At 41.9% G+C, this 15666-nt stretch overlaps 1 protein-coding gene across 1 annotated transcript in view; it reads left to right on the forward strand.

Annotated features, from left to right (window-relative positions):
• The window catches only part of kif19 (kinesin family member 19), a 220882-nt gene that overhangs the window by 107007 nt on the left and 98209 nt on the right, over nt 1-15666 (forward strand). The window contains exon 3 of the mRNA XM_060844824.1: nt 3922-4032. Coding sequence (XP_060700807.1) covers nt 3922-4032 — 111 coding nt within the window. The remainder of the gene's footprint in view (nt 1-3921; nt 4033-15666) is intronic.

A 15666-nucleotide genomic window follows, 5' to 3' on the forward strand; every position in this document is an offset into this window, starting at 1 on the left:
GAGTAGGTCAAGTTTTGCACTTTCTGTAGTAGGTACACCCACATACTGAATCAGAAAATTGTCTTGTACACACTTAAGAAATTCCTCTCCATCTAAACCTTTAACACTATGGCAGTCCCAGTCGATGTTTGGAAAGTTAAAATCCCCTCCCATAACTACCCTATTATTCTTACAAATAGCTGAGATCTCCTTCCAAGTTTGTTTCTCAATTTCCCTCTGACTATTGGCGTGTATATAATACAATCCCAATAAGGTGATCGTCCCTTTCTTATTTCTCAGTCCCACCCAAATAACTTCCCTGGATGTATTTCCAGGAATATCCTCCCTCAGCACAGCTGTAATGCTATCCCTTATCAAAAATACCACTCCCCCTCCTCTCTTGCCTTCCTTTCTATCCTTCCTGTAGCATTTGTATCCTGGAACATTAAGCTGCCAGTCCTGCCCATCCCTGAGCAATGTTTCTGTAATTGCTATGATATCCCAGTCCCATGTTCCTAACCATGCCTTGAGTTCATCTGCCTTCCCTGTTAGGCCCCTTGCATTGAAATAAATACAGTTTAATTTCCTGCCTTGTCCCTGCCTGCCCTGACTGTTTGACTCACTTCTGTTCTCAGCTGTACCCGTCTCAAATCATTCTCATTCCTCACTATCTCCCTGGGTCCCCCCCGCCTCCCACCTTACTAGTTTAAATCCCCCCAAGCAGGTCTAGCAAATTTCCCTGCCAGTATATTAATCCCCTTCCAATTTAGGTGCAATCCGTCCTTCTTGTACAGGTCACCTCTACCACAAAAGATATTCCAATGATCCAAAAATGTGAATCCTTCTCCCATACACCAGTTCCTCAGCCATGCATTCATCTGCTCTATCCTCCTATTCCTGCTCTCACTAGCTCACAGCACTGGGAGTAATCCAGATATTACTACCCTTGAGGACCTCCTTTTTAAATTTCTGCCTAACTCTCTGTAATCTCCCTTCAGAGTCTCAACATTTTCCCTTCCAATGTCGTTGTTTCCAATGTGGACAATGACCTTCTGCTGGCCGCTCTCCCCCGTGAGAACATTCTGCACCCTCTCTGAGACATCCTTGATCCTAGCACCAGGGAAATTTCCGCCACCTCCAAACAGACCCCACCACTAAGGATATATTTCCCTCCCCACCTCTATCAGCATTCCAGAAAGACCACTCGCTCCGCAACCCCCTCGTCAGATCCACACCCCCCACCAACCCAACCTTCACTCACGGCACCTTCCCCTGCAACCGCAAGAAATGCAAAACTTGCGCCCACTCCTCCCCCCTCACTTCTCTCCAAGGCCCCAAGGGATCCTTCCATATCCATCAGAAATTCATGTGCACCTCCACACACATCATTTACTGCATCCACTGCACCCGATGTGGCCTCCCATACATGGGGGAGACAGGCCGCCTACTTGCAGAACGTTTCAGAGAACACCTCTGGGACACCCGCACCAACCAACCCAACCGCCCTGTGGCTGAATACTTCAACTCCCCCTCCCATTCCGCCAAGGGCATGCAGGTCCTTGGCCTCCTCCATCGCCAGACCATGGCAACACGACGCCTGGAGGAAGACCGCCTCATCTTCCGCCTAGGAACCCTCCAACCACAAGGGATGAATGCAGATTTCTCCAGCTTTCTCATTTCCCCTCCCCCCACCTTTTCTCAGTCCCAACCCTCAGACTCAGCACCGCCTTCTTGACCTGCAATCTTCTTCCCGACCTCTCCGCCCCCACCCCCTCTCCGGCCTATCACCCTCACCTTAACCTCCTTCCACCTATCATATTCCCAACCTCTCCTCCCTACCTTTTATCTTAGCCTGCTTGGCACACCCTCCTCATTCCTGAAGAAGGGCTTATGCCCGAAACGTCGATTCTCTTGTTCCTTTGATGCTGCCTGACCTGCTGCGCTTTTCCAGCAACACATTTTTAAACTCAGAAACTGGACCGTCAGATACCTTTGTTAAAAATGGATTGTCCTTGTTGTAGGTCAACAGCCAAGATTCACACATTGAAACACCACTCTTAGAACATAGAACATAGAAAAATACAGCGCAGTACAGGCCCTTCGGCCCTCGATGTTGCACCGATCCAAGCCCACCTAACCTACACTAGCCCTCTATCCTCCATATGCCTATCCAATGCCAGTTTAAATGCCCATAAACGGGGACTTCTCTTGTGGGAAGTCTTTGTTTAAACTTGGGTTTGTACTCCAGAAGACAGAAGAAGGAGTCCTTCTGATCAGAAGTTGTGTCCCTGATTCTGCAAAAGCGATCAACACTGAGAGAAAAGCAACTGCAACCCAGGATGTTTTAAAATGTAGAAACTTGCAATGTGCAAGCAGGGGTTAGGAAAACAATTGAACCACCTCAATGAGTAATTCCTTCGCAGAAGGAACTGTATGTGTATTTTTTTCAATTCTACTTCCCCTCACCACTTTTCCTGTTCTGCATGCCAATGGGTATTAAGATAGAGATGTTTACTGGCATACATTGATGTGACAACTGGGTAGCACTAAGCTTTCAAGGTGAAGATATGAGTGTCAATTATAATAGCAGATGACACTTGGAACTTAACTGCAAAATTAAAATGCTGCAAAGCTAAATTTGGTTCCACCAATTGGGAGTAATGGCTGTGTCCTTGAGATAATGTTACAAAATACATATTGTAGGCAGTTGCAAAGCTTGATTTGATACAAAATTATTCATTTTTTATTTGTTCATAGGATATCTATACCTCTCATTGTTTTATAAACTTTTACCAGATCACCTTTCAACCTCTAATGCTCTAGTAAAAAAGTCCCAGCTTTTTTATAGCTCAAACATTGCATACCCAGCAACATCCTGGTAAATCCCTTCTGAATCCTTTCAAGCTTAATAATATAATTGGCTAGGCCAGCAATGATTGGCCATTCCTAATTACCCAGAGGGCAGTGAAGAGTCAACCACATTTTTGTAGGTCTGGAGCTACATGTAGGTCAGACCACATAAGGATGACAGTTTCCTTCCCTAAAGGACAATAGTGAACCGGATGGATTTTTCCCCAACAACCATTTTATGGTCACCATTAGACACTTAATTCCAGACATTTTTGTTCTGAATTTAAACTTCACCGTCTGCAATGGTGAGATTCAAGCCCAGGTCCCCAGGACATTACCCAGGTCTCTTGATTAATAATCAAGTGACAATACTGTTATGTCAGTACCTCCCAGTATGTAATGGCACTGTATAATGATTAGCCTGCACTGTGCTAATGAAAATCCATAATTATAAGATATTGAAGTGCAGTGGTTCTGAGGAAGAGTCACCGGACCTGAAACATTAACTTTGACTTCTCTTCACAGGTACTGTCAGAGCTTTTCCAGCAACTTCTGTTTTTGTTACTGATTTACAGCATTCACAGTTATTTCAGTTTTTATTCACAACAATTCTTTATTGATCAGTTGTAAAACCTTTATATTCTTTGAATCCCTAACGTGCAGATATAGCCCATTTGGCCCATTGAGTCTGTACCAACCCTTCATAGTGCATCCCACCTTTTCCACCTAACCCCAAATTAACCAAGGAAGGAACCCAGAACACCTGGCAGAAACCCACACAAAAGTGGGGAGAAGTGCAAACTCCACACAGAGTCACCCAAGGGTGGAATCGAGCCAGCGATCCTGGCACTGTGAGCCACTGGGCCACCCAGGTAAAGGCGACATTCCTCTCACAACAGTGGTACTTGTACTGAAGATTTAACGTTGCATTATCTAATATCCTGTAAATTTCTTCCAATTACTACAGCAGAGATTCACCCTGTAGCATACCTTTGAAAGTGTATTTAACACTGTTGGTTGAAATTTCTGATATTCTTTGACAAAAGCGTCCTCAGTTCACTTCTAATACAATATATTATGGCTCCTTTACAGATGGTGGTGCTAATGGATCCAATGGAGGACCCTGATGACATTCTGCGAGCCAACCGGTCTCGAGAGAAATCGTACATGTTTGATGTGACCTTCAATTACACAGCATCACAGGTGAAATTTCTATTACTGTACAAATGGGTTTGAGAAATGTATCAGCCATGATTGAATGGTGGAGCATGGGTTGGATGGCCTCATTCTGTTCCTGTACCTTATGGTCTAAAACATTGGTTCTGCCTCATAGTGATAGCTCTGTTCATGTTTGGTTTCCTCTCATGAAGGTCTAGAAAAAGTATCAATCATGCTTAAGGAATAACTAAAAAAGAATTTAAAAAAGACACCATGGAATTTATAAGTTTGAAATGAGAAGAATGTAGTGTGCGACTGTGAACAATGTGAAGTTGATACCACATTACACAATACCAGATGCAAACCAACAACTGCTAATCTCGGTACACCATCCTACAACTCATCCTGTTTATCCTCGATCACAACATTTTCACGTTTGACAACCAGTTCTTCAGTCAGGCTCATGGAACAGCCATGGGGACCACATTTGCACACTAATATGCCAACATTTTCATGCACAGGTTCAAAAAAGACTTCTTTTCTATGCGGTACCTCCAACCAACACTATACACCAGATATATTGATGACATTTTCCTCCTCTGGACCCATGGCGAGGATTCAATGAAACAGCTACACAGTGATATCAGCGAATTTCATTCCACCATCAAACTCACCATGGACGACTCTTTAGTGTCTGTCTCATTTTGGACACATACATCTCCATCAAGGACACCTTAGCACCTCACTCTGCTGCAAACACACAGATAATGTCACAATGCTACACTTCTCTAGCTTCCACCCGAAACATGTTAAAACAGCCATTCCCTATGGACAAGCCCTCCGCATACAAGGATCAGTTCAGATGAGGAGGAATGTGACGGGTACTTGGAAGCTCTCAAGGATGCCCTCATAAGAATGAGGTACGATGCTCAACTCATCAACTGTGTTCTAGCGTAACACAGCGAGAAATCGTAATTACCTCTTCAGGAGACAGACAAGAGCTGCAACGGATGAATGGACACTGAACAATAATCACCAGCCAGGAGTGTTCCCTCCCAATCAGAGAACACTTCAGCAGTCTGGGACATTTGACCTTGAACCTTCAGGTGACCATCTTCCAAGGTGGACTTTGGGACAGGCAACAACGCAAAATGGCTGAGCAGAGGGTGATAGCCAAATTTGGTACCCATGGGGATGGCCTCAACCAGACCTGGTTCATGTCACACTACAGGTGACCCCATTGCATTACTCTCTCGCGCTCTCTCTGTCTCGCTCAAAAAATGCATGAATCCATGTAAGTTTCTGTAAATCCTTTTTTTAAAATAGAATCAGTCTGAACATTGGGACACAGACAGACAGACTTTAACCTCACACCTTCAATGCGTTATCTGAGCTGACATGTCACCTATTGTTAAAATTCACTTGAGAATGTAACTTGAAAAAGAGTTCTGCGATTTAAATATGAAAAAGCTGAAACCAATGTGGGTCATTTTAAAAGGTGAGAGACTTAGCAAACAATCCAGGTCTTTTTCAATTTATCATTTCAGTTGCAGTGTACTGGAAGCTTTTGCTATAAATTCTGTGTCTCACGATTTGATACTTCACAACCACCTGGTGAAGGAGCAGCACTCTGAAAGCTAGTGCTTCCAAATAAACCTATTGGACTATAACCTGGTGTTGTGTGATTTTTAATTTTGTCCACCCCAGTCCAACACCGGCACCTCCACATCAGATGCAAAGAAGGACGCCTAATCAAATGTACCATTTTGATGATACAAACCTAGAAGTGGGCAATAGTGAAGAAGGAATCTGACACTTTTAAAAAAAACTTAAATTATTCAATTTGCATTATGATATTTGAGTCTGATGATTATACTTTTCGAATGATTCACATGTAGATTAAGATTTGAATACGTGACCCTCTGATAAGGAGACTAGTAATTTTTAGCTTTCACAGCCAGCTTGAGGAGCTCCACTCAAGCTGTGACTCTCCCAGTACATACTCTGAAGCAAAGGACCTTATTTCCCATTAATCTACAAAATCAAATCCCTAGTGCGAATTTGATCAAATTTGAATTGGTGCAGCTCTTCAGTTAGGCAAGGCTGAAATTGAGTCAAACCATGGATATACTGTAGTGAGCACATCTGAACTCATGTAATTACGAACTCCTACTTTAAGTCCAATGCTTATCTTGACTGTATGTACTATTTATATTACCCCTCTTTTGTATGCTCCCAATTTCCATGAAGCCTTTCTGTATACATTAACTTTTCCTCTTGGATAAGATGTTTTATGTACAAGCGGTTTCCACATAGAAACTGAACTGACCTCATGACCTTTAACTTGAACCAGTGTTGTAGTCTTCCTTGGCATTCCTTCAGCAGTAATCCAAATATCCTTTTGATGTGTCTCTAATATTTTAAGAGGAAGTGGTGCAATTTATGCATAGAAATGCACTCAGCATCCAGTAATGAAGATGGTTGGGTTATTTCACTCTGAAATTGTTGCACCATTAAACCCATAATTAAGTAATATTGTTCTACACATTATCTGTTCCATTAATTTCAAATAATAACTTATTAATATTTGCATTTTTCAGGGAGCTATATATTGTTAAGCTTTGATATGGTTTTACTCTCCTATACTTTGATAATAGGTTTAAAAGTATAAATCTTTCTTTCTTCATAAATTCTTAACTTCCTCATCCAAGTGTGTGATAGGACACTGTACTGTGTGTCTGAAGATATACATTATAGTTAATCAGCCCTCTGAAACAAGTGCATACTACTTTTCTTGGGATTGTTCAAGGATAGAGCAGGAAATTGCATTCTCAGTAGTTTTTATAGATAATATTTCACTGAGGATAAATCTGGATGCCATTTCATTAGTATAAGCTCTGAAGGTTTTGAGACTGATTTCAGTGGTGTCTGACTGGATAACGCCCTTGTGATTGTAGCTTCTGTTTTCGTGTACGTAGTGCTTTTATATTTAGTATTCTATTCTAGACTCAATATAGACTTGATCACTGGAAAATTCCAGAAAACGTGTCACAGAATAAAATAATAGAGTTTTCTAAAAGATAAACTGCAATAACTTCCATTTATATAGCATCTTGGTTGCAGTGAAAACTTCCAAGATTTTTCATGGCAGGTACTGTATTTAATACAATTCTAGCCCAAACCACATGAGAGGATGTAGCCAGCAGATGACCAGAAACTTTACCAAGAGGTGAGTTTGAAGGAGTGTCTTTCAGGAAAAAATTAGATGCCTAGAGGTTTAAGCAGGGAATTTGAGAGCTTGGGGCCTTAAATGCTTAAGACACAGCCAGCATTAGAAAGGAAAGTGACTTCTTAATAAATTTAGAGCAGTAATTTAATACATGACAAACAAGATGTAATTTTCTGAAGTGAATGTTGTAATATGGGTGGTGGAATGCCAGTTAATCAGATGGTTTTTTCAGCTGGAGTCCATAGCTTTCTGGCAGTTGCTGAAGGCTATGTTTTGTCAACATGCTGTTGAATTAGTAAAAATAATACTATTTCATATCTGATTATTTCACATGGATCCATGAAAAGCAGATTTGGCTGCTTCACAAAGTCACAAGCTGATATTTCTAGATTGATACAGAGCAGAAATGACAGCAATAGTATGCCTGGAGCTCAGAGTTCCCTTCCGCTACTGACAAAATGCTAAGTTGAACTGAATGATGCATGCCAAGAATCGATAATAAGAAAATCTGGGACATTAAAACATGAGAGTCTAACCAATGGTGTAACCATTTTAGTTAGAAATCCAACATTATTCTGTATCATATGCAATATGCTTTGTTGGCTTTCACCATTCTAAAATATCTACTGAACAACGATGCTCAGTGAAATATATAATAAGCTACTTAATAATTGACACAATACAGTAAGAATGTAATTTGTACATAGTAACTTATAGCTGTAACATATAGCTGTGGCATAACAGTAATGTATTGACCTCTCAGTGGACAGCAGGATTGTCTTTGGATTGAACTGCAATCATGTACAAATGTCCTTCCTAGTTTGTTGTAGTCATGTGACCTCTACTATAAGGCACACACACTGTAGGCATGCATCTTAGCTTCACTTTCAATAAAGTCCTCGTGTTGAACATACTGTTGTGTGGAACACTTGAAACATGGTGTCAGAAGTGGCATTGAGGTGAGTGTCCAGAATTGAAATTAAAAAGTACAGCTAGAGAGCTATGAGCTGTCACTGAAAAAGTTAAAGAAAATCAAATATTACACTAAAAAAACTTCTCAAGAGAAAATGGCTTTGACTTTTCTCTAACGAGCCCCTCCCTAGATGACTAGGATATGAGACAGAACTGGGAATTCTTCCATCAGCAATGGCAGTATTATACAATTGCTGACGGATTTGTTGAACAAACCAGGCAAAGTACAAGTTGCTATAGTTTTATCACTGTAAAGAAGAGACTGTTTCAAAATACAATCCATCCTAAATCTCTCTGAAGAGCAGAAGAGCACATGGCAGAAGTGAATGGCAGAACTCAATATTCAGGAGTAAAGTGAAAAAGAGTTCATTGATCAGTGCTTAACAATATAAACGCAAGTGCAGAAACCTGTGAATTAGTGCAAATAAAAGTTGAGCTGTGTAAAGTTAGATTCATTTTAGGCATAAGAAAATCTGTCATGACAGTGCAACCGTTAAGGGAAGCGAATCTGACTCTTGAAGAACTCATAAACATGTGCAGAAGCTCTGAGCTTGTAAATAACAGCTACAGAACATAGACGAAGAACAGTTGAGTTTGCCAACAGGTAAATGTGGGGAAACAGCAGAGACTTATGCACATTGTTGATAAGCAACTCACACCTGCCCACTATCATAAAATCAGTCTGCACCTTACACATGCAATTGTGTCGAGGAAAACAAGAAATAACCACAGAACAGCCAACAGAAAAATCAAGTTAAAAGGACAAGTTGGAAATATTGCAGAGGTTATCACATAAGACAAAAGAAAGTATACCCAGAGTGGGGAAAAAAACCCAATGTTTTAACTTCAAGAAGCGAAACCATTTTTGCATATAGAAGTTTATAAAATAATGAGGGTTACACATAGAGTTAATGGTAGTTGTCTTTTCCCTAGGATGAGTGGTTTCAAGACTAGGGAGCATATTTTTAAGGTGAGAGGAGAGAGTTTTAAAGACATGAGGAGCAAATTATTTGCCCAGAGGGTGGTTTGCATGTGCAATGAACTTCCTGAGGAAGTGTCAGATATGGGTACAATTACAATGTTTAAAAGACATTCACATAAGTACATGATTGGGATGGTTTGGAGGGATATGGGCCAGGAGCAGGTAGGTGAGACTAATTTAGTTCAAGATCATGTTCGGCATGGACTGGTTGGACCGAAAGATCTACTTCCATGCTGTATGACTCTTACTCTATGAAAGGGTTTAGCAAGGAAGGTGATAAATATGTCTTTAAAGGCAATTGTTATAAAGATGTCAGGCAGTGATTTGAATGACTCAATTGTGGGTTACTAGGGAGAAATTTGGATGTTTCAATCTACACCTTACACTGGGCTGTGAACATTAAATCTGAAGGAGGACAATAACTAATAACTATTGCAATGAAGACAACAGTACAAGAGTATCAAATGAACATGCAGTGCCAGATAGACATTGGTGTTTTTCACAATATTATGAATTCCACGGATATGTGTAATGTTAGACCATAAGACATAAGAGTGGAGGTAAGGCTATTCGGCCCATCGAGTCCACTCTGCCATTAATCGTAGCTGATAGGCATTTCAATAGACAATAGACAATAGGTTCAGGAGTAGGCCATTCTGCCCTTCGAGCCTGCACCACCATTCAACGTGATCATGGCTGATCATCCTTAATCAGTATCCTGTTCCTGCCTTAAGTCCATAACCCTTGATTCCACAATCCTTGAGAGCTCTATCCAACTCTTTCTTAAATGAATCCAGAGACTGGGCCTCCAATGCTCTCTGGGGCATTCCACACAGCCACCACTCTCTGGGTGAAGAAGTTTCTCCTCATCTCTGTCCTAAATGGGCTAACCCGTATTTTTAAGCTGTGTCCTCTGGTTCGGCACTCACCCATCAGTGGAAACATTTTTTGTTTCCTGCCTCCAGAGTGTCCAATCCTTTAATAATCTTACATGTCTCAATCAGATCCCCTCTCAGTCTTCTAAACTCAAGGGTATACAAGCCCAGTTGCTGCAGTCTTTCAGCGTAAGGTAGTTCTGCCATTCCAGGAATTGACCTCGTGAACTTACACTGCACTCCCTCAATAGCCAGAATGTCTTTCCTCAAATTTGGAGACCAGAACTGCACACAGTACTCCAGCTGTGGTCGCACCAGGGGCCTGTACAGCTGCAGAAGGACCTCTTTGCTTCTATACTCAATCCCTCTTGTTATGAAGGCCAGCATGCTATCAGCCTTCTTCACTACCTGCTGTACCTGCATGCTTACCTTCATTGAATGGTGTACAAGAACACCCAGATCTCTTTGTACTGCCCCTTTACCTAAATTGATTCCATTTAGGTCATAATCTGCCTTCCTGTTCTTGCCATTTACCTGCACTCTCCCCATAGCCCTTAATTCCTTGTGAGGTTAAGTATTTATCAATCTCTGCCTTGAAGACATTTAATGTCCTGGCCTCCGCTGCACTTCGTGGCAATGAATTCCACAGGCCCACCACTCTCTGACTGAAGAAATGTCTCCTCATTTCCATTCTAAATTGATCCCCTCTAATTCTAAGGCTGTGCCCATGGATCCTAGGCTCCCCACCTGACGGAAACAACTTCCCAGTGTCCACCCTTTCTAAGCCAAGCATTACCTATAAGTTTCTATTAGATATACCCTCAATTTTCTAAACTCTAATGAATACAATCCCAGGATCCTCAGCCGTTCATCGTATGTTAGGCCTGCCATTCCAGGGATTATCTGTGTGAATCTCTGCTGGACACGCTCCAGTGCCAGTATGTTCTTCCTGAGATGTGGGGCCCAAAATTGGTCACAATATTCTAAATGGGGCCTAGGTAGAGCTTTATAAAGTCTCAAAAGCACATTGTTGCTTTTAAATTCCAACCCTCTTTAGATAAATAACAATATTACGTTAGCTTTCTTAATCACAGATTCAACCTGCAAGTTAACTTTTAGAGAATCCTGGACCATCACTCCCAGATCCCTTTGTACTTTAGCTTTATGAATTTTCTCACCATTTAGAAAATAGTCCATGCCTGTATTCTTTTTTCCAAATTGCAAGACCTCCATTTGCTCACATTGAATTTCATCAGTCATTTCCTGGACCACACTCCTAAACTACCTAAACCTTTCTGCAGTCTCCCCCACCTCTTCAGTACTATCTGCCTGTCCACCTAACTTCGTATCATCAGCAAACTTCGCTAGAATGCCCCAGCCCCTTCATCCAGATCATTAATATATAAATTGAACAGCTGCGGCCCCAACACTGAACCCTTCGGGAGACCACTCGTCACCGGCTGCCATTCTGAGAAAGAACCTTTTATCCCAACTCTTTGCCATCTGTCAGACAGCCAATCCTCAATCCATGCTCACCTCCAACACCATGGGCCCTCACCTTACTCAGCAGCCTCCTGTGAAGCACCTTATCAAAGGCCTTTTGGAAATCTAGATTTTAAAAAATCTATTGAGTTTCCCTAGTCTGACCCACTTGTTACCTCTTAAAAGAATTCTAACAGGTTTGTCAGGCATCCCCTTGCTAAAGCCATGCTGACTTGTTCTAATCCATGCCTGCACTTCCACGAATTTAGAAATCTCGTCCTTAACGATGGATTCTAAAATTTTGCCAACAACTGAGGTTAGGTTAATAGGCCTATGATTTTCCATCTTTTGTCTTGATCCTTTCTTGAACAAGGGGTTACAGCACTGATTTTCCAATCATCTGGAACTTTCCCTGACTTCAGTGACTTTTGAAAGATCACAACCAATGCCTCCACTATTTCCTCAGCCACCTCCCTCAGAACCCCAGGATGTAGCCCATCCGGGCCAGGAGATTTATCAATTTTTAGACCTTTTAGCTTTTCTAGCACTTTCTCTTTTGTAATACCTACTCAACTCAGCCCCTGACTCTCCTTAATTGCTGGGACATTACTTATGTCTTCCACTGTGAAGACTGATGCGGTCTTATTAAGTTCTTCAGCGATTTCCTTATCTCCCATCACTAGCCTTCCAGCATCAACTTGGAGCAGCCCAGTGTCTACTTTTGCCTCTCATTTGTTTCTTATGTATTGAAAAAAAATCTTTTACTATAATTTCTAATGTTACTGGCTAGCCTACCTTCATATTTGATCCTCTCCTTTGTTATTTCTCTCTTTGTTATCCTTTGTTTGTTTTTGTAGCCTTCCCAATCTCCCGATTTCCCAGTGCTCTTGGCCACTTCATTGGCTGTCTCTTTTTCTTTGATACATTTCCTGACTTCCTTTGTCAGCTATGGCTGCCTAATTCCCCCTGGATAATCTTTCTTTTCTTTGGGATGAACCTCTGCACTATGTCCTCAATAACACCCAGAAACTCCTGCCATTGTTGCTCTACTGTCTTCCCCACTTGGCTCTGCTTCCAGTCGATTTTCGTCAGTTCCTCTCTCTCTCTCTCCAATAAAAACCTTTATTTAACTATAACGCTATTACACCCGATTTTGTCACCTCTCTTTCAAACTGCAGACTGAACTCTACCATATTATGATCACTGCCTCCTAAGTGTTCCCTTATTTTAAGATCTTTTATAAAATCTGGCTCATTACATAGCACTAAGTCTGGAATAGCCTGCTCCCTCGTGGGCTCCACCACAAGCTGTCCAGAAAGGCCATCCTGTAAGCATTCCATGAAATCCCTTTCTTTGGATCCACCGGCAACATTATTCACCCAGTCCACCTGCATATTGAATCCCCCATGATCATTGTGACCTTGCCTTTCTGACATGCCCTATCTATTTCCTGGTGTCTTGTACCCCAGGTCTGACCAATGTTAGGTCTGTACGTAACTCCCATTATGGCGTTTTTGCCTTTGTGGTTCCTCAACTCCACCCACACTGACTCTACATCATCTGACCCTATGTCATTCAGTGCCGTAGATTTAATTTCATTCTGCCCACCTCCCTGTCTTTTTGATAAGTTGTAAATCCTAGGATGTTTAACTGCCAGTCCTGAACCTCCTGCAACAACCTCTCTGTGATGCCTATCACATCATAATCATTCATGATGATTTGTGCCGTTAATTCATCTACTTTGTTACGACTACTATGAGCATTTAGGTGAAGTGCCTTAATGCTAACTTCCTTATCATTATTAGAGATATTGGAAATCATAAGATGTCCTAAGTTATCCTTCCATTTTGTTGCATTCCTAGCCTGCCTCAAGCTTAAACCCACTTGAACACATGCTATCCTGCTGCTTATCTTTCCATTTAACTCCATACTCCCTGTCACTTTAACTCTCCCCACCCCCCAACTGAGAAGTTCAAGGTCCTACTATTTATCCTTTTCTCTAGAACACTGGTTTAGAGATGAAGTCTGTCCCAACGGTACAGATCCCCCCAGTAACAAAACTGATGCCAATGTCCCAGGAAATGGAATCCCTCTTTCCCACACCAATCCCTTAGCCACGTGTTTACTTCCCTAACTTTCTTATCCCTATGCCAATTGGCAAGTGGCTCGGGCAGTAATCGGGGATTACGACCCTTGAGGACCTGTACTTCAATTTCTTTCCTAATGCTTGATAATCCCCAAACAAGTCCTCCACCCTAGCATTGCCTATGTTGTTAGTCCCAATGTGGACCACAACAACTGAATCCTCCCCCTCCCACTCCAATATCTTTCAAGCTGATCTGGCACTGGGCAGGCAACACACCATGTGCACTCCCGATCCGGCTTGCATAGGATACTATCTGTCCCCCTAATTATAGAATCCCCTATACCAACTACTTGTCTTTTTGCTCTCCCCTCTTGAATGGCCTTCTGCACCATGGTGACCTGGTCAGCTGGCTCATCCTGTCCAGAGCCCTTTCCCTCATCTGTACAGGGAGCAAGAATCTCATACCTGTTGGACAAAGTCTAGGGCTGAGGCTCCTGCACTCCTGAACTCAGAATTCCTCTACCTACCTCACTTTCAGTCACACCCTGTTGTCCCTGAACACTTCCCTGGATGAGCCAGCTGACCACGGCATCTTGGTCCAGAAGACCATTCAAGAGGGGGGAACAAAAAGGCAAGTAGTTGTCCATGAACACTTACTGAATTTGAATTGCTTAATCTACTAGGTGTGACTGCCTCCTGAAACAAAGTGTCAGGTACCTCTCCCCTTCCTGATGTGCCGCAGAGTTTGAAGCTCAGATTCCAGATCATCAATTCTGATCCAGAGTTCTTCCCACAACCAACAATTGCTGCAGATATAGTCACTGCCATTCACAATGGGTCAGCCAGCTCCCACATCATACAGCTACAGTACATCACCTGTCCAGCCAAACTACTAATTTAATTAACTTTAATTAATGTTACACCAGACAGTGATTGAAAAGTGAAACTCTTGAAGGTAAACTAGAAGTTCTTTGATGGAAACATGCTTACCCTGAGAGGATAAATTAACCTGTAAGATCAATGCTGGAGCAAATCTAGATCTAGAATTTCAGATATGAGACAGGATGCGATAACCATTCATCTCCACAGAAGCAAGTTGAAAGCTTGAACTAATAACCCTAGCTACCGCAGAGGAGACTTAAAGTAGTTCTCAGATCATATCGACTGATACAGATAAACATGCAAGCGAGTGAGGGTTCAACAGCAAGAGCACAAATGAATCCTGATGCTGAAGATGAAAAGATTGCCTAGTCAGATAACGCCAATGGACCCAAAGGAAAGAGGAGGTGTAAACGATAACAGTATAAACCAGTAGAATCATCTGAGAAGGCTTAGAAACTAAATCAAAGAGCACATCATTCCAATCTGTAGAGATTTGAAGCAAATACAACAATCCACATTTGTACCATCACAAGACACTAAACACTTTAGAGATCATGTGTGCTAAATGTGTAAATAACTGGATTAAAGTGGGACTTGCTGGAATAACACAGTTGCTAATGTATAAAAACAGCTGTATGTGCATGGTAGACATAAGACCATAAGCAAAGGAGCCAGCTGTAAGCCTTTTGGCTCCTCAAGCCTGTTGCACCATTCAGTAAGTTCATGGCTGATCCAATATCCCTGACATCCACTATGCTGCCCTTTCCTTGTAACCTTTGATTCCTCTACTGATCAAGAATCAAACTCAGTCTTAAACATACACAGGGACTCTGCCCCCACAGCTTTCTGTGGCAAGGAGTCCCAAAGACACTCAACCCTCTGAGAAAAGAAATTCCTCCTCATCTCAGTCCTAACTTGGCACCCCTTCATTCTAAGACTATGCCCTTTAATCCTAGATTCTCCCATGAAGGGAAATGTTCTTTGAGCATTTGTCCTGTCACCCACCTTAAGAATCCTAAACGAGAACACCTCTCTCACTTATAAATTCTAGTGAGTAGAGTCCTAACCTGTTTAATTTTTATGCATAAGATAATCCTTCCATACCAGGGATCATCCTAGTTAACATAGAATCATAGAGTCAATACAGCATGGAAACAGACCCTTTGATTCA

Source organism: Hemiscyllium ocellatum, chromosome 25, assembly GCF_020745735.1.
Source record: "Hemiscyllium ocellatum isolate sHemOce1 chromosome 25, sHemOce1.pat.X.cur, whole genome shotgun sequence".
Lineage (NCBI taxonomy): Eukaryota > Metazoa > Chordata > Chondrichthyes > Orectolobiformes > Hemiscylliidae > Hemiscyllium > Hemiscyllium ocellatum.